This window comes from Microcaecilia unicolor, chromosome 6 (genome assembly GCF_901765095.1).
Source record: "Microcaecilia unicolor chromosome 6, aMicUni1.1, whole genome shotgun sequence".
NCBI classification, from domain to species: domain Eukaryota; kingdom Metazoa; phylum Chordata; class Amphibia; order Gymnophiona; family Siphonopidae; genus Microcaecilia; species Microcaecilia unicolor.
Window position 1 is genome coordinate 290,753,993 of NC_044036.1, and position 18,972 is coordinate 290,772,964.

At 48.7% G+C, this 18,972-nt stretch overlaps 1 protein-coding gene across 1 annotated transcript in view; it reads left to right on the forward strand.

The window, feature by feature from the left end:
* The window catches only part of FIBCD1 (fibrinogen C domain containing 1), a 42,163-nt gene extending 23,406 nt beyond the window's left edge, over positions 1-18,757 (forward strand). The window contains exons 5-7 of the mRNA XM_030206836.1: positions 7,805-7,901; positions 17,679-17,858; positions 18,498-18,757. Of these exons, the coding sequence (XP_030062696.1) occupies positions 7,805-7,901; positions 17,679-17,858; positions 18,498-18,757 (537 nt within the window). The remainder of the gene's footprint in view (positions 1-7,804; positions 7,902-17,678; positions 17,859-18,497) is intronic.
* The last annotated feature ends 215 nt before the right edge of the window (positions 18,758-18,972 follow it).

Sequence of the window (18,972 nt, forward strand, 5' to 3'; positions counted from 1 at the left end):
ATATCATCTCTGTCTTAGTCTCTAATATCTGTCTAAAGTAGGATTAATGGAAACTGATTGGGAGAATGGAAAAAAGACAGAGGAGCGAGATTAAATCAGATTTAATTTCCCAAAACCAGAGGATGATGCTGTAAGATTAATGTTGATGAACCTGGTCACAGTTATTTAAAAGACGTTTCCGAAATTAAGGAACATTCCCTTCTCTAGTTGTTAATGTTTTTTTCTTTGACAGGGAAGTTGTTGCCTTCCAAAGTTATTGTACAGGCTTCTACATCAGTGTCTAATTCTCAAACTATATTAATAAAAATGAAAATGTGATTTCAAGGACACTTGATTGTTAAAATTTGTGTTTGAATCCAAGTGTAACTAGATGATATAATAAAGATTCTTACTGAAAATACTATAAAGGTGATCTGAGAATAAGATTACAAGAGAGAGAGAGAGAGAGAGAGAGAGAGGTGAGCAGCCAGTACTCATGTTTTAGGTCTGCTGCTGTATAGGGTTAGTATATTTGGATAGGTGAAAGGTTTCCTGTCCACTGCTGGAGGAATGCAGAGTCTAGCGTTTCCAGTGCTTCATGCTGCATCCTCAGGCCTCTTCTTTTATCCTGTAGGCCAGGGGTGGGCAGCCACAGTCCTTGAGGGACACCCCAACATAATACCCAGACAAAATAGCCCCTGTAACAACATAGCTCTTTACAAAAATAACCATCCATGTCCACATCCTTCACAATTTCCATAACAGTCTGGTGAGCCTACATACAGCAAAATCCTTGAACCATTCCCACTTCCACCCCCACCCAAGGGCCAGCATCTCTTTCCCTCTCTCCCCCTGGTACTACAACTTTGTCTCCCTCCCTCTGGGGGTCCAGCATCTCTTCTCCCCCTCTATTCCCCACTCCCTTATCTGAGTTCTCTCTTCCTTCAACTCCCTCTTCAGTGCAGCCTCTTTCTCTCCCCACCTCCGAGTTCTGTCATCTCTGTCCCACCACTCCCTTCCCTGCAATCTGTCATCTCTCTCTCTCTCTCTCTCTCTCTCTCTTCCTCCCCTCCCATGGTCTGGAAATGCATCTCTTACCCATCCTTCCCACCCAACTCCCAATATAGTCCAGCATGTCTCTGTTTTCCTCCTGCCTGCCCTGCATAGTCAGGTATCTCTCTCACCTTTCCCTCCCCCGGGGATCCTCCAACACCAGTGAAAGATGCTGAACAATCATAGCCGGTCGGTGGCCCAACTGTTTGGGGAGGCTAAAGGGGGCGGGGTTATGGGTGGTGCCGGGGGCGTGGCTTACATCCATAATTGTCTGACAACACACAGGAAAAATAAATAAATAAAAGTAAAATAGTCACAATTAATACCTTTAACAATTCAACATCAGATCCTCCAAAATATTATAAAACCATGTCTGATGTTATGACAAACAAACTAAAATTAAAGTGTTGATGTCACCTTAGTATGGCCAACACACAATCTCTCCACTGCAAAACACTATACATAAACTTGTGCAAAAACACACTCAGAAACTTACCAAACCATAACAGCACTAATTCCAAGGACAGAACGAGCTACAATCTTATGCGTGGAAAGGCAGCACTGTAATTACACCAGGCTCTAAAACACCAATACACTACCTAGTGAAGAAAACAAAACCAAAAGGGCTGCAAATAGTACATGCTAGCAGAATACTGCACCTTGATCACACATGAAAAACATATGACAACAGATATGACACAAGGAACTAGAAATAAAATAATATGAAGGCAAAATACTGAACTGGAAAGTTACCTCAAGAAGTTAGACTCTGCATGCAGCAATACTAGAAAAAATGAAACTTACATGCAAAATATCACAGATGCAAATTTCCAAAAGCTGGCATATTCCAATTAATACATTCTGAATAAAATGCTTTTTTCTACCTTTGTTTTCTGAGCATTTAGTTTTTCTATTCACTTTGGTCCCAGTGTCTTCTGTTTTATGCTGTCTTCTTTCCATTTGATATTCTTTCACTCACCATGTCCACCATCCTCCTGTGTCCTTATGCGTTCCGTCTAGCATCTGTGGCACCCTGTCCCTATCCTTCCTCCAGTTGCAGCATCTGCCCTCAAAGCATTCCGATCCAGTCCTTAAATTCAGCAGTTTCCCCTCCATCCATATTCAGCATTTCTCCTCACTCCCCTCCCCTACATCCATGTCCAGCAACTCTTCTCTCTCCCCTGCCCTCCCCTCCATTCATCCATCCATCCATGTCCAGCAACTCTCCTCCCTCCCCTCCCCTCCATCCATATCTAGCAAATCTCCTCTCTTCCCTGGTCCTTCCATCCGTCCATCTAGCAAATCTCCTCTCTCCCCTGCCCTCCCCTACATGTCCAGTGATTTCTCTTCTCTTCTCTCCCCTTACCCGTCTACCCCCTCTCTCCTCATCCTTCCATCCGTTTTCCCTCTTTATCTCCCCATCCTTCTGTCTTCCTCTTCCCTCTTTCTCTCCATATCCTTCCATTCGTCTACCCCCTCTCCCGACCCTGCCATCCAACGTCTACCCCCCTCTCTCCCAATCCTTCCATCCAGTGTCTCTCTCTCTCTATCCCCTTCCTTCCATCCAGTGTCTCTCTCTCTACCCTTTTCCATTCATCATGCCCCCCCTCTCTCCCCATTCTTCAATGTTTCTCCTGCTGTTAGTTTCTCTCCCTACCCTTCCTTCCAGCGTATTCCCTCTTTCACCCCCCCCCCCCCCCCACTTTCTCCTCATTTTCAGCAGCTTTTCCCTTTCTCCAGGACTCCAGCCCTGCTCCATGTCCCCTCCTTCTCTCCCCATCATACCTGCCCCTCCCCCTTCCACCAGGTATTAATTTGTTGGCCACTGCTGCTTCTCCTCTTCAGCAGCAGCGCCCCAACAAAAAAAAAAGGTAACACGCATTACACGCCCCCAAAGCTGTAACCGCATTGGAGCCCCCAGGAGCGTTGGGCAGGAACTGCACCAGAGAGATAATCACCTGACAGGGGCCGGCCCGCACACGAGAACTGCAACAGACCAACAGCTGGAACAAGCGCGGGGCTGTTCAGTAGCAGCTTTCCTTCAAGCATGGGCTGTCTGCACTGCAACCGCTCCTCTCTGTCCCCGGAGCACAGCAGGAAGTCGATGTCAACTTGCTGCTCCTCCAGGGGCAGAGAGAGAAGTGGCTGCAGTGCTTGAAGCCCATGCTTGAAGGCTGCTACGGCCCGCTCTTGCTTCTTTACATTTTTTGTTTTGTCATGCACCTCGCACTGAAGAGGAGAAGAGGAGACTTTCCCGCTTTGGCGGGAGTGTGGGAGATGACCCGCCAAAGCGGGAGTCTCCCGACTTGGCAGGTCTAGGTCTGTGTTGGGTGAGCTGGCGGGCCTCGAGGGAAAGTAGCTACATTTTGGGGGGGGGGCAATGCCCATGGGCGGGGAAGGTCACACAGCTGGGCTGGGGAGGTTTAGCCTCCCCAAGCCTCTAATACAGGGCGCCTATGTGAACAATGAGTAGGTGTTTTGATGTTTGAGGTCTTTTTTTCTTGTGATTTTATCTAGATTGAAATGATTTATGATTGGGGGCCCAATGCACAAAGCTTACCATGTTTGCAATGTTTGTTTCAGACCAGTTGGAGTCGGGAGCCGATCTAAAGCAAGTGTTATTTAGTGTCTAATGCACAAAGGGGTTCTGTATGGCTTTAACCATTTGTCATAGCTGCTAGTGAAAATCCAATGCAAATGTATTACAATGAGCTCATTAGTATTAAAAGGAGCATTCTGTATGATGCACAGAAAGGAGCACCTACCTTTAAGGTACAAACAGGCAGATGATCAAAAGCCCCGCGCTGTTCCAAACAGCACTCTAAAGTAGCGCTGGAACAGTGCGGGGCGCTATTAGACCTATGATCAGAGATAATGCATGCAAATTTAAGCAGCGCAATTATCTCTGATCATGGGGTAGAAGTGCAGGAGAATTGTGCCTGAGCATGTACTCAGCACAATCCTCCCGCACTTGTTTGACAGGTCTGGGCTGTCAAAAGCCCAAACCTGTCAAACACAGGGGCTGGAAGTCCATGGGATCACCAGGCCCTGACTACCCCTGCCCCAAGCAACGGGGGCTGGAGGTCCGGTGGACCTCCGGTCTCCCCGACGATCCCCCCTCCAGGTTCAGGGAGTGCTGGAGATCCGGTGGGTCTTCAGCCCCCCCAACCCCGCCAGCAAATGGTCCCTGGTGGTCCAGTGGGCGCCGGTCCCCCCTCCCCAACCCAACCCCCAGCATTGGCAAGGGTCCCTGTGTGAAGGTGTCACTGCATCTGCCGCCCGCCCCCCTACCTTGGTTCGAGGAGGGACGCAACCTGCCTCCCTCCTCTTCCTTCAATGCCGCAAATGGTGGCGCCCAGCCCTGCCCAGTGCATCCTGGGATGTGCTGGGTGGGGCTACACACCATATAAGGGGTGTGAAAGTGGGGACAGGACACAGCTGGGACTTTCCTTCTGCACACTCACTGGCTGAAGGAGGCCCTGCATTTTCTTTCTGCTGTTACTGCTGGCTCTGCAGCAGGTCACAGGCAGGGTTGAGGAGGCAAAGAGAGCAAGGTGGTAGAGTCAACTGGCCGGTAGGGAAGGGAAATAGTGGACAGAGCCGCCCCTGGGGTTAGTGGTTGGCAGAAAACCAGCACTGATGTTATCATTTTTTTGTTCTGTTGGCTGTCAGCCTCCCCCTACATGAAACCAGGTAGTCCGCCGGCCAAATACCGGCTGGTTGGCAACACTATACCTACGTTGTAGTGGATACATACACCTCTGCACACTCTTCCATGCTCTCTCCAGCTTACTCATTTTTATTGGAGGTACCATAAGGCAAGGCCAGCCCTACCAATGGGCAACTGATTTTTCATGCATGGCTCTGAATTTTGGCTGTTACTGACTTATGCAAATGAGGCCCTGCATTCCTTTGCATCCCAACCAGCTGCCAGAGTCAGTGCAAGTGTTTCAGGCTCCCTAGGCAAACCTTTAGCTTTGGTGCACTGCTTCAATTAATGATCAAGCCCCTAGGCCTTCTCCCCCCTTAAGATTCAAATAATTCATGATTTCTTCAATATGATCCTTTCCAGAACAATCCTGAGCAACATGGACATCATATTTTGTTTTGTATATTTACATAAGTAGGACAATTTCCAAAAGCCGCTTAACCAGATAAATGCTACCCCCTAGGTGACTACCTAGTTTTCCTAATGGTTAAGCCAACTTAGAGGCTACCCCCGGCATAAGCAAGTATGTAGGGGGACACTCAGGCCCCGATGCACAAAAGTCACCATTAAACGCAATGCACAGTTATATCTGCCAGTGAACATAGCGATTTTGAAACCATGACCGATGCACAAAGGAAATCGCTTGCAAATGAGATGCTTGGAAAATCTGTAAGCAGCTCGGTAAAGAAAGCGCATAGCACATGCACAGAACAATCTCTCGGTAAGCGTTGATATTCTGCGCATGCACTTCCACCTTCAAAGCTTGGTTTTTCACTCCTACGGAGCACGTGACCAGCATAAAATGTATTTGTGTGTTTAAACTTGTTTATTTTATTTAAAATGCTATTGCAAAACAGTTGTGGTAACTCAAGATTTTTTTTGTGTGTGTGTGTGGGGGGGGGGGGGGTAAGTTTACAAAGAAAATGCTTTGTCTGTGAATCCTTTGCTCAGTTGAAGTGTTTTCTGTGTTGCGGGGGGGGGGGGGGGGGGGGTTGTATTTGCTCTGTTTACATTTGCTAGCCCTTGTCTGCCCAGGGATGGGCAATTTAATACAAGTACTCTACATCCAGCAAACTGCAGTGCAAGCAGACTGCTCAGCCAGATCATCCTCATATATAACAGCTCCAGACCTGCTGGAAAATTCTGCACATTAAAAGGTAGGCATTCAGTGCACAGAAATGTCTGTGCATCGCTCAGAGTGCTCATTTTAATACTAATGAGCTTGTTGTAATACGTTTGCATTGGGCTATTGGTACCTGCTACAGAGGATGATAAAAGGGACGCAGAACCCCTTTGTGCATTAGACACTAAATAGCATTTGCTTTAGACCAGCTACTACCAGTCTAAAGCAAACGTTACAAGCACGGTAAGCTTTGTGCATTGGGCCCTCAGATCCCAGTCAGGTCTTGCCCTTTGTTTCCGCCCTGGTCTCTGTACACTAGGGCTGATGATGATTATTGCTGCCTCATCTTTCTCTGCGCATCAGTTAGTCCAGGAATTTCATACCAGTCAGCCTGTCTCCATAGCTCAATTTCATCTCCTTCTTCCTGTAAGTGCGCTGTGGTGCACAAGAATAAGGTCCAAGTTGGATTCCAGGGCTTCTAATCTACACCTTGTCATTGCCCTGCTGCAGGCATACAGTAAGGTAAATAGACAAGTCTTCCAATACCCAAGACACTAAAAAAAATGTGGTTTTACTGAAGAATCAAAGGGACCCAACCAGTGGCGTACCTAGGGTAGTTGACACCCGGGGCCGGTCATTTTTTAACACCCCCCTCCAAAATCCAGTACTAGGCATACCGAGAATACAAAACACTCAGGACCTATAGAGCAATTCTACCATACCATAAGCAGTCATTTCTATGAGTCACACAAGGAAAAGGAAAGCATCTTAAACACTACAGTGAGCACTAGAACATCAATTCACCTATTGTAAAACGAAACCAGACAGAATAGTACAGATCGTGGATCCTGCACAGTCAATGCCAACTGAAAGCCATGTCTTTTTCACAAACACAGATACACCCTAATCCACTACAGAATAAGTAATCATAAACTTTCTATTTAGACAAAAATTAAACTGAACCCCCAAGATGCCAGACTCTGCATACAATGCAACACCACAGAAACAGAAAATGTCCCCTAGTACTGTGCAAAATATAAAGACAGCAGATGTAAATTTGAAAAAAAACTAACAAATACCAATCACCACTTTACAAATTAACAAATAGAAATAAAACAAATATAGAAAATAAAATACCATTTTATTGGACTAATACATCTAGCTGTCAGAGGCCAAAACCTTCTTCCTCAGGTCAATACAGTATAGTGTGTTACAGTGTCCTAACCTGACCTGAGGAAGGGGGTTTTGTTCTCCAAAAGTTAGTCAAAATTTATTAAAATTAGTCCAATAAAAAGATTACCTTATTTACATGGGACCCAGTGAGGGAAAACCCAACGCGACGTCGTGACGTCGACGAGGTTTGCCGGTGCTTTCTTTTACAAGCAGGCAGGGCAGACACGAAGCATGCCTGCCATGCCGCTTTACAGATTTTTCTTTAAGGCACAGCAGGAAGGAGGCAGAAGACGTGGGCTGCCTGCAGTGCCGACGGAGCACCCCCCCACCCACTGACACCCGGGGCGGACCGCCCCCACCGCCCCCCCTTGGTACGCCACTGGACCCAACACAGCCTGTTTTGGCAGGTATGCCGCCTGCCTCAGGGGTCAGATACCTACATACACGTTTGCCTTTGCCTATGGACTTTATAAGGTTCCGTCTTGTTCCTCCACCTCAGTGGTTTATCCCTTTATTGTTTCTGTAATCTCAATAACTCACTTTACTTCTCTAAAGGCCTTATTTAAAAAGGCTTCTCTCCCCCTCCCCTATTCTTTGCCAGCAAAATAAAGCGTGTCTACAACAAAGGAATAAGGATGAGTTCCCTCCCCAGTTCCTCTGCAAAAGTTCAAGACACCATACAGAGTCCTTCCTCTCTTCTGTGGTTGCATGCTCAGGGCTGCTTTATTCTTCAGTCTTCACAACCAGCTTCTTTCATCCCTTTCCAGGTGATTCAGCGGAGAGAGGATGGCTCGGTAAACTTCTTCCGAGGATGGGAAGCATATCGGGATGGCTTCGGGCGTCTGAAAGGAGAGCTGTGGTTAGGTACCATCATACTAAGGACAGATACATTTCTATGCATGTTTCATGAGATAACAGAAAAAAAAGCAACAGCTGTCAAAGTCACTAAGACAGAAAAAAAAAACTGTCAGTGCTTTGGAAATAAGGCAAATTACTGAGGGTAGGCCTGATCAGAAAGATCTGTAACTGTAATTATCATCAATATTGTCCTTCTATTTTAAGAATACTAGTAGAAATAGATAATATTCTGACAATGGATACAGAGTCACAGGTGCAGGGTGCTCTAGTGGCTCAGTCAGGGCTAATTTTTTGATAAGGCCTGAGGCTAACATGGGTGGTCACTAAGTGCAAATACTGACACTGCCTCCTGATCTCTTATCACTGACCAATGCTACTACAGCGCATTGGGTGGGCCTGACTCCAAAGTGGGGGGGGGGGGGGCACAGCCCACCCTTGGCTACACTCCCAACATGTCCAGTGTTAGGAACAAAGCATTCATTCTGTCTCGTGAGTGGCACACCATTTCTTGGAACTGGGAGTCTGTCTGTTACTTGCAGGGCTCAAGGTGCTGGTATCTAGGGGATGTTCTCTCTGCGCTTCTACTTCTAACTGGGTTCAAGCCCCAGCTTAGCAGATACATAGTTTAATGAGCCAGCATTCAGCCTTTATTGAAATCTGCTGGCGGTAACAAAGATGCTTGGAGATCACTTTTCCAGCATTCAGCTGACAGACCTGATCTGAATGCAGGAGCAAAGGGCTGAGTCTGGAGCTCTCCAGAGATTAAAAAAGCAGAAAGAGGTGCTCAAGCACACAGAATACCCATCTTTCTCTTATGGGGGTCTTCAGCAGGTGGTAAAAGAGCAGCAGAACAATTGATGTATTACTATAAAAAAAGATGAGGCAGATAGACAGGTTAGTCTTAAGGACGAAACAGTATTAGTCTATTAACTTCAGAAGGAAGCATGAAAGGAAAAAGTAGGGTTCGTGATTAATGGGGTGGACAATGGAAGGTACAGAATAACTAATTATAAAGGTCAGAGAAAGAAGAGGAGATGTATAGTAAGCACATGGCTCCTGTCAGAAGGAAGAGGAGTGCTAGATGCAAACCCTTTTTCAAAATATCCTTTAGAATTCTCTACAGCAGGAGCTGGAATTCTGGACTGGACTCCTTTTTCTTTCTGATCTGCTTGCAATTCATGAGTGATTCTCATATCATGTATTGTCCTGGGGCAGGAATGCATGAGCTGGTCTCCTGCCTTCATCAAATAACCATAGTGTGGCTTGCTATATAGACCCACCAACTGAACAGGGAGCTCATTGCATCTTTCCCCTGCTCCCTTTCCCTCTCCACTACAATCCATGCAGAAAGATGAACACACGTCAACTCCATGGCAAGTAGCGGGTGGGAGGTGGTGATCTTGGATATCCCTCATTGATAATCTTTCAGAAGCAATTTAATTAAATTCCCACTCAGTGGAGAGGTAATTATATTAGTATGCTTCATTATTACAGTAGAGGCCAAGGGGGTTAGGGGCAATAACAATGGATGTAAAAGGCAAATCATGGAAAAGGAAAACGGAGTTGTACAAAGCAATAATAGGAACAACTATTCAAACTAATATGTCCCTTCTCTAGTCTCCCATGCTCTAGATGAAAAGATAGCAAATAAAGGGGGGGGGGAGCACGGAGATGATCACATTGAGTAAGAGTTTTTGTAGGAAGGAGGATGAAGAGCTAGAAACAAAAGAGACAGCTAGAGGAGATGGATCCTCTGGGATAGAACTGGGGGTAGGAGTACATGGAGCTACTACATTGGAGTTTGAAATGTGCAGCCCTTGAGAAAGGGGAGACCGAGTTGCTGACTTACAGTTAGACGACTTAGTAGGGGAGTTTGAGCCTCTGGGTTAGGCTCTGGGCAGAGGAGATGGAACTGATGGGTTATGCTAGGTAAGGTTGAGTCTCTGGATTAGGAATAGGGTAGCGGTAGGAGTAGGGGCAGTGACACAGCCAGGACTGATTTTTTTTGTTGGGGCAGATACTAAGCAGTATAGATTAAAAAAAAAACACTTCCAGTTCTCCTCTTGTTGGCCTGTGTTGTTGCTGCTGACTGCCAAAGTGGGGAGGAAGTAAACAGTCGACCCGTGGCTACACCCCTGGGCAAGGAAGATAGACCCTTAGGTTAGGATTAGGGTTAGAATCTGGAATGGAAAATAGAACTGCTAAGAGAGCGTTGAGGATGGGGGATAGTCAGCTGTGGGATTTTACTTCAATATTTTTATTGACTTTAAATTAAAATACAGAAACAGCATCAACTCCAAATTCAAAAGCTCCCCATCTCCCTCACAGATCACAAAGTTCCATAGTAACCTATGGAACTTTGTAAGTCTAAGTGCTTTGAAAATGAGTCTCATAGTAGTACAATGCTGAGATTACAAACAAACTACATATTGCTAACTTGACAATACGTATCAAGTGGCGCCCACATGATCTTAAAGGATGCCAAATTCCTTCTCTTAATCGTAGCCACCTCATACATTCTGACAAGAAGTACAGCATTCCATCACCCAATCAGACTCAACCCAGACAAGACTGATTGAATAGTAACTCCGATAAGTGTATCAAACAACTTAGCTTACCCCCCCCTCCCCCACAGATCAAGAAGCAACACAGCTGATCTCAAAGTTACAGTCCTGTAACTAAGCTCAACCTGAATACCAAACCCACACTGAATCCGATCCCAAACCAGATCCCACAACTGCTTTAAATTAGAACAGTCAAACAACATATGAAACAAGGATCCCAGAACAGACTTGTAAGACCAGACATCAGACCTATCCCCAGATAACTCTGACATCCAGAGAGCTCTATGAGCTATAAAGAAGAGTGATTATGTAATTGAAGCCAAGGGGATGGCCTACATACCCTGATCCAAAAGTACTCCCACAAGGAATCAGAAAACTCACTCCCCCCCCCCCCCACCAACCAATCATTCTCCCAAACATGTTCCAGTGCTCTGCACCTAAATGCAAACTTAACCATTCTGTATATTACAGATACTCTTCTAGTCATTCCAACAATCTTTAAACACCAATCCTTGGAACTCTGAATTCCCACTTCCCAGTGTAATCACTTGCAACCATTGATAATAATGCCTAGCCTCCAAACCAAACTCATTCTAGACCTCATCAAAAGTCCAAAGACTCTCATCCCAAACAAGCTGATCGCTGCAGGATTTTAGACCAGTAAGCTCAATGTTCTGGACCCAGCTTTTAGGTAGGGTTGCCAATTAGCTTCAGATTTGCCCAACAAGGTTAATCCCATCCTGGCCTTACCCCACTGCATGCATTCCCTACGAAAAGCAAGGCTACATGTCCCTGCATGCAGTGGGGTAAGCCCAGGATGGGATTAACCTTGTTGGGCAAATCTGAATCTAGTTGGCAGCCCTACATTTAGGGCATACTCAGCCAGTCTGATTTTCAGGATATGCATAATTTCTCATGCTTATTCATTGTGGGAATCCTATAAACTCCCACTGGCTGGATGTGCCTTGATGACTGGGTTAAAATGAAACATGAATTTCTCTGAAGCACCAAGGAAAGGAGATATGATCTGCCCATACTATACAAGGGAAACCAGAAGTTTAGACTGCAAGTTCCTAATGAAACTAGGGAATTAGATGTTGATGACAGAATAGCTTCCACTGTTCTTTTAAGAGGATGTTTGGTATATGGTATTGTCAGTGTGTATTGACATTACCATACACCAGGTAGAAGATTAATGGTTCACTATTGGTCCAAAATAACTTATTTTTCTGACTACTTGTTGTCAAAGGCAAATTTAGGGCATTCACTACTGCAGGGAGGGTAAAATTATGTATCATACCTGATAATTTTCTTTCCATTAATCATAGCTGATCAATCCATAGACTGGTGGGTTGTGTCCATCTACCAGCAGGTGGAGATAGAGAGCAATCCTTTTGCCTCCCTATATGTGGTCATGTGCTGCCGGAAACTCCTCAGTATGTCGATATCCAAGCTCCATCCGCAGGACTCAGCACTTAGAGAATTACACCCACAAAGGGACACTCTGCCCAGCTCACCACCGCCGAAACGGGGGAGGGGAATTAACCCAGCTCATCCCCACACAAGTGGAGGAGGGGAATCCGTCCAGCTCAACCCCGCGGAGCGGGGGAGGGACACCACCCCGCCGATGCGGGGGGATCTGGCTTATCCTGCAACTGCAACCGCGGGAGGAGCTGACTGACCCTAACACCGCCGAAGCGGGAAGGGTACAAAGCTGCCCTACAGCCGCACGAAGCAGGAGGGAGCGCCGGCAGAAGTTATGTCTCAATCCAGCCCCGTAAAACAGAGGGGAGAGGAATGCAGCAGCTCACTGTAACACAAACTCGTCTCAACTCTTGAAAAATCCAATTGAAAAAACTTGAACACGAAGTCCTCCTGAACAGGAACTGAAGACTAAACTTGAATCTGAAATGCAACCAGAATATAAACAGTACAGATATCTGGGAGGGGCTATGGATTGATCAGCTATGATTAATGGAAAGAAAATTATCAGGTATGATACATAATTTTACCTTCCATATCATCATGCTGATCAATCCATAGACTGGTGGGATGTACCGAAGCAGTACTCACCCAGGGCGGGACATTGAAATCCCTGACCGCAACACTGAAGCTCCAAACCGGGCCTCCGCCCGAGCAGCCACAGTCAAGCGGTAATGCCTGGAGAAGGTATGGGCCGATGCCCAAGTTGCCGCCTTGCAAATCTCTTCCAAGGAGACGGACCCGGCCTCTGCCATCGAGGCCGCCTGAGCTCTAGTGGAGTGAGCCTTCAGCTGGATAGGCGGCACCTTCCCCGCGGCCACATAAGCCGCTGCAATAGCTTCCTTGACCCATCTTGCCACTGTAGGCTTAGCAGCCTGCAGACCCTTACGAGGACCTGCAAACAGGACAAACAGATGATCCGACTTCCGGAAATCATTGGTCACTTCCAAGTATCTGATGATGACTCGTCTCACATCCAGATATTTGAGAGCAGAGTATTCCTCTGGGTAGTCCTCCCTACGAAAGGAAGGGAGACAGAGCTGCTGATTCACATGGAAGCGAGAAACAATCTTGGGCAGGAAGGAAGGCACTGTGCGAATAGTCACTCCTGCCTCCGTGAACTGCAGAAAGGGCTCTCGACATGAGAGTGCCTGGAGCTCGGAAACTCTTCTGGCTGAAGTGATAGCCACCAAAAAGACTGCTTTCAACGTCAGGTCTTTCAGAGATGCCCTAAGGGTTCAAAAGGCGGCTTCTGCAAGGCTCTTAGCACCAGGTTGAGATTCCACGCAGGCACCACTGAGTGCGGAGGAGGGCGCAGGTGATTAACTCCCTTGAGAAAGCGCACCACATCTGGCTGCGAAGCCAGGGAAGCACCCTTCAGGCGGCCCCTGAAGCAAGCCAGAGCCGCTACCTGGACTTTAAGGGAACTGAGCGACAGGCCTTTCTCCAGACCTTCTTGCAGGAACGCCAACACTGAAGAAATTGGAGCAGTGAAGGGAGAAAGTGAGCCTGCTTCACACCACGCTGCAAAGGTACGCCAAACCCTGGCGTAAGCCGTAGAAGTAGAGCGCTTCCTCGCTCTCAGCATAGTGGTGATGACCTTGTCTGAGAAGCCCGTCTTTCTCAGACGCTGCCGCTCAATAGCCAGGCCGAAAGACCAAAGGGGGAGGGATCCTCCATCACCACGGGACCCTGATGCAACAGGCCCTGCTCCACTGGCAGCCGCAGAGGATCGTCCACTGAGAGCCTGATCAAGTCCGCATACCAGGGACGTCTGGGCCAGTCCGGACCCACCAGGATTATCCGGCCCGGATGCTTTGCCACCCGGTCTAGCACCCTGCCCAACATGGGCCAGGGCGGGAACACATAGAGAAGCTCCTGTGTCGGCCACTGTTGGAGAAGAGCATCTACTCCCAGGGATCGAGGGTCCCGTCCTCTGCTGAAAAAGTGCGGCACTTGGCAATTGGCCGATGACGCCATCAGATCTAGGCTCGGCTGGCCCCAGCGCTTCGTGATGTCCAAGAACGCCTGAGCAGATAGCTGCCACTCTCCGGGATCCAAGGTATGGCGACTGAGAAAGTCCGCCTTGACATTCATGACTCCGGCAATGTGGGCCGCTGACAGCTGTTCCAGGTTCGCTTCCGCCCACTGGCATAGATTCATGGCCTCCTTGGCTAGAGGGGCGCTCTTGGTACCTCCCTGGCAGTTGACATAGGCCACAGCCGTGGCATTGTCCGACAGGACCCGTACTGGCTTCAACGCCAGTACCGGGATGAACTCCAAAAGCGCCAACCGAATGGCTCTGAGTTCCAGGAGGTTGATAGACCACTTTGCCTCTGCAGGAGACCAGAGCCCCTGCGCTGTCCTTCCCAAGCAGTGGACTCCCCAGCCCGACAAAGAGGCGTCCGTCGTGACGACAATCCACTCCGGGGTCACCAGAGGCATTCCTGCAGACAACTTGACTGTCTGCAGCCACCAGCTCAGCGCCTTGCGCACTGCTGGGTCCAAGGGAAGGCGCACAGCATAATCCTCCGACATCGGAGTCCAGCGCTGCAGCAGAGAGTGTTGTAGTGGTCTCATATGAGCCATGGCCCAGGGCACTACTTCCATCGTGGCCGTCATAGAGCCCAACAGCTGCATATAGTCCCAAGCCCGAAGAGGAGAGGCTACTAGGAACTGGTCCACCTGAGCCTGAAGTTTGACAATCCGATTGTATGGCAGGAACACTCTGCCCACTTGGGTGTCGAATCGAACTCCCAGATACTCCAGGGACTGAGTCGGGCGTAGCTGGCTCTTCTCCCAGTTGATGATCCACCCCAGGGAGCTCAAAAGAGCAACCACCCGGTCCACAGCTTTGCCGCACTCTGCATAAGAGGGGGCTCGGATCAACCAGTCGTCCAGATAAGGATGGACTTGTACTCCTTCCTTTCGCAGGAAGGCCGCGATGACCACCATTACTTTGGAGAAGGTCCGCGGAGCAGTAGCCAACCCGAAAGGGAGGGCTCTGAACTGGAAGTGTCGGCCCAGGACTGCAAAACGCAGAAAGCGTTGATGAGGAGGCCAGATGGGAATATGCAGGTACGCTTCCTTGATGTCCAAGGAAGCCAAGAACTCCCCTGCCTTCACTGCCGCTATAACAGAGCGGAGAGTCTCCATGCGAAAGTGCGCACTTTCAAGGCCCGATTGACCCCTTTGAGGTCGAGGATAGGCCGGACAGAACCTCCTTTCTTTGGTACCACAAAGTAAATGGAGTAACGTCCCTTGCCAATCTGATTTTCTGGCACCGGAACGACCGCACCCAGGCATATCAGGTTGTCCAAGGTCTGCTGCACTGCCACAGCTTTGACCGGAGACTTGCAGGGAGAGAGTACAAACCCGTCTCTTAAGGGTCGGCAGAATTCTAACTTGTAGCCATCTCTGATGACTTCCAGAACCCAAGCGTCTGAAGTTACCCTGGTCCACTCGCCCAGAAACGAGGACAGGCGTCCTCCAATCTGCACTGGGCCATGGACCAGGGCCCCGTCATTGGGTACGAGACCCTGGGGGAGGACCGGAGGGCGTACCTCCGGGACGGCGGTCTCTGCGAAAGGAATGCTGCTTGGGGGAGAAGTTCCTTTTGAAGGAAGAGGGGGCAGAGGAGCCCGACTTGCCCAGGCGGTACTGACGGGCTTCCTGAAACTGTCCTCTGGAGATACCGGGACGAGCACTGGCCCGAGCCCTGACCTCTGGTAACCTCTTGCCCTTAGATGTGCCGAGATCGGTCACGATTTTGTCCAGCTCGACCCCAAAGAGCAGCTTGCCTTTAAAAGGCAACTTAGCCAGGCGGGACTTAGAGGCATGGTCCGCAGACCAATGTTTCAGCCAAAGCCAGCGCCGCGCAGAGACTGTCTGAGCCATACCTTTAGCCGAGGCTCTCAAGACATCATACAGTAAGTCTGCCAAATAAGCCAAGCCCGATACCAGGGCCGGCCAGTCAGCCCTCAAGGAAGGATCCGAGGGGGAAGCCCGCTGCACCATCGTCAGGCACGCCCTGGCCACATAGGAGCCGCAAACTGAGGCCTGCAAACTTAAGGCAGCCGCCTCGAAGGACGACCTTAAAGCCGCTTCCAATCTTCTGTCTTGGGCGTCCTTTAGGGCCGTGCCACCTTCCACCGGCAACGCCGTTTTCTTAGTCACCGCAGTGATTAAAGAATCCACGGTAGGCCAAATAAAGGCCTCACGTTCACTTTCAGGCAAAGGATAGAGGCGGGACATAGCCCTAGCCACTTTGAGGCTCGCTTCCGGGACATCCCTTTGAGCCGAAATTAAGGTGTGCATGGCATCATGCACGTGGAAGGTTCTAGGCGGGCGCTTCATCCCCAGCATAATGGCAGAGCCAACAGGGGCTGAGGGAGAGACGTCCTCTGGCGAGGAAATCTTCAAAATGCTCATGGCCTGCAGTAACAGGTTGGGCACATCCTCTGAGCAAAAGATCCGCGCTGCAGAGGGGTCATCCGCTCCATCCGAGCGGGAATCCGTCTCCTCCAAGGAATCCCCAAAGGACCGTTGGGAGAACTCAGATATGCTGCCCTCATCTACATCAGAGGAAACAGCGTCCTCTAAGGCCTGGGAATCCACCCAAGGGCGTTTACTTCCGGGGGCCTCAACCCCATTATTGGACAAGGGAGAAGGGGCAGCGTTTTGCATAAGGAAGGCCTGATGCAGCAGCAAAATAAACTCAGGGGAGAAACCCCCCAGACTGTGTATTTCAGCAGCCTGGGCCACAGCCCTAGACGCACCCTCAACCGGCGCTCGCAAGAGCGGGGGAGCAACATGCTGCGCATCCAAGATGGCGTCCAGCGCGACACTCCGCGAAGGAGCCGTGCGGGAAGAACGGCGCTTAACTTTAGCCGCTTTTTTGCCGTCGGCCAAATCAAGGGCGGCCATGGCATTAACGTCTCCCAGCTCAAGGGCGGCCCAAGAAGAAGCCGTCCAAGCAGAGTGGCTGGCCAAGATGGCGGAGGCGAGCAGCGGGGGATGGGCGTTTATGGCTGGAAAAACCGCCGTGCCAGAGGAAGACCCGGGACACTGACTGGCCTCCAAACTGACACCCAACAAGGGCGAATCAGACTTTAAAACCCCCGCATCCCCGCTAGAAGCGCACACGCGGTCCGGGGAGCGATTCTTCGTGCCCTCGCCCTCCAACGCCATAGGCCACGTGGAGATCAATCGGGGAACCCCCTGCCCGCTATAAAAAGGTAAAAATTACCTGCTTCTCGCTCCGAGCTGTAACGATCTGGTGTTCCAGTGAGTAGCTGCAATAAATGTTTAAATAAACGTCGAAATAAACGCCCTTAAGGACGTCTAAAATTTTTTTTTTTTTTTTTTAACGGAGCCAGCGGGAGGGTGGAGAAAAGGAGGGACCTGGCGCCACCAGGTTTGCACTTGCTCAAGAAGAGCCCTCAACCCCAGGTACTCAACAAAACCTAAAGATTAGGCTTGGAGACCTAGCCAGAGCTGCTGCTGTGTGTGACCACCACCTGCTGAGATAGAGAACATACTGAGGAGTTTCTGGCAGCACATGACCACATATAGGGAGGCAAAAGGATTGCTCTCTATCTCCACCTGCTGGTAGATGGACACAACCCATCAGTCTATGGATTGATCAGCATGATGATATGGAAAGAGCAAGTTATTTCCAGGCTTTGGTAGCTATGTGGATCATGTGCATATGGCAGATTTTATCTTGGACTTTCAGGGCTCAAGAAGATCCACACTTTGACTATTCAAGGCAACTATGAGCTGCGTGTGGATCTAGAGGATTTTGAGAACAGCACAGCCTTTGCTCATTACGGCACGTTTGGGGTTGGTCTGTTTTCTGTGGATCCAGAGGAAGACGGATACCCACTCACCATATCCGACTACTCGGGAACAGCAGGTAGGTGAAAGCCTGGGATTTGATTTGGAAGTACCATATTGCAAGACAATGCACGGGGGTTGAGGGAATATGTACCTGGCTGCTGTTAGACGGGAGTATGCTCCCCTCACTATGACAGCAGTTTTCAAAAGAATTCACCAGAGTAAATAAATATTTGCTCAGGAACAGCCTGACTGAAAACTGAACTCCTGAAATGTGGCTAAAGTCTGCATGGCCTTCATACTTTTAGCCGCATTAATAAGGGGCACTCTGATAGGTCTGATTAAATGGTGGGGGGGATATATTGCATACATTTCATATTCAAATATATTACTTGCCCCAGTCCCCAATAGCACACTTTCTCTTTGAAAATTAATGATTGCAAACAACCAACTCCTTTTACAAAGCCACGCTAGCAATTCCCATGCAGCAAATGCGACAAAACCCATTTAATTTCTGTGGGCTTCATTGCATTTGCTGTGCCAGAATTTCTACCGCTGCTGTGTAAAAGGAGCCCAAAGTAAGTTGTTTCCCTTTAAATTTTGCAAAAAATACTATGTCAAAAGCACTGCACCATTTTCAATTCTATGTGGCCAGTTTGAAAATTAGCCTCCGTAAGGACCTTTTAAAAGTTATTTTTTTTTATTTGTTTTTCTCCAGGGGACTCTCTCCTGAAACACAGTGGGATGAAATTCACCACCAAAGACCTGGACAATGATCACTCTGAGAACAACTGTGCCACCTTCTACCATGGAGCTTGGTGGTACCGTAACTGCCATGCTTCCAACCTAAATGGACAGTACCTGAAGGGGCAGCACACCTCATATGCAGACGGCATCGAGTGGTCCTCTTGGACTGGCTGGCAGTACTCCCTTAAGTTCACAGAGATGAAGATTCGCCCTGGGAGAGCTGAGATCTAGAGTCTCCCACCCCACATGGCACTTCCAGCAACATGGTGCAGACACTTTAATGTATGAGGGCATCACAAGGCATTGCTGGGGAGGGGCCATAGACAATCCCAGATAATCTTCTCTGACCAAATTTACAAGCTGTGTTCTTGAGGGAGCTGCAAAGACGCAAGACAAGGTCAGCTTTGAGAGATGTAAAGGGATGAGTCCATGCTAAGGAAAGACAT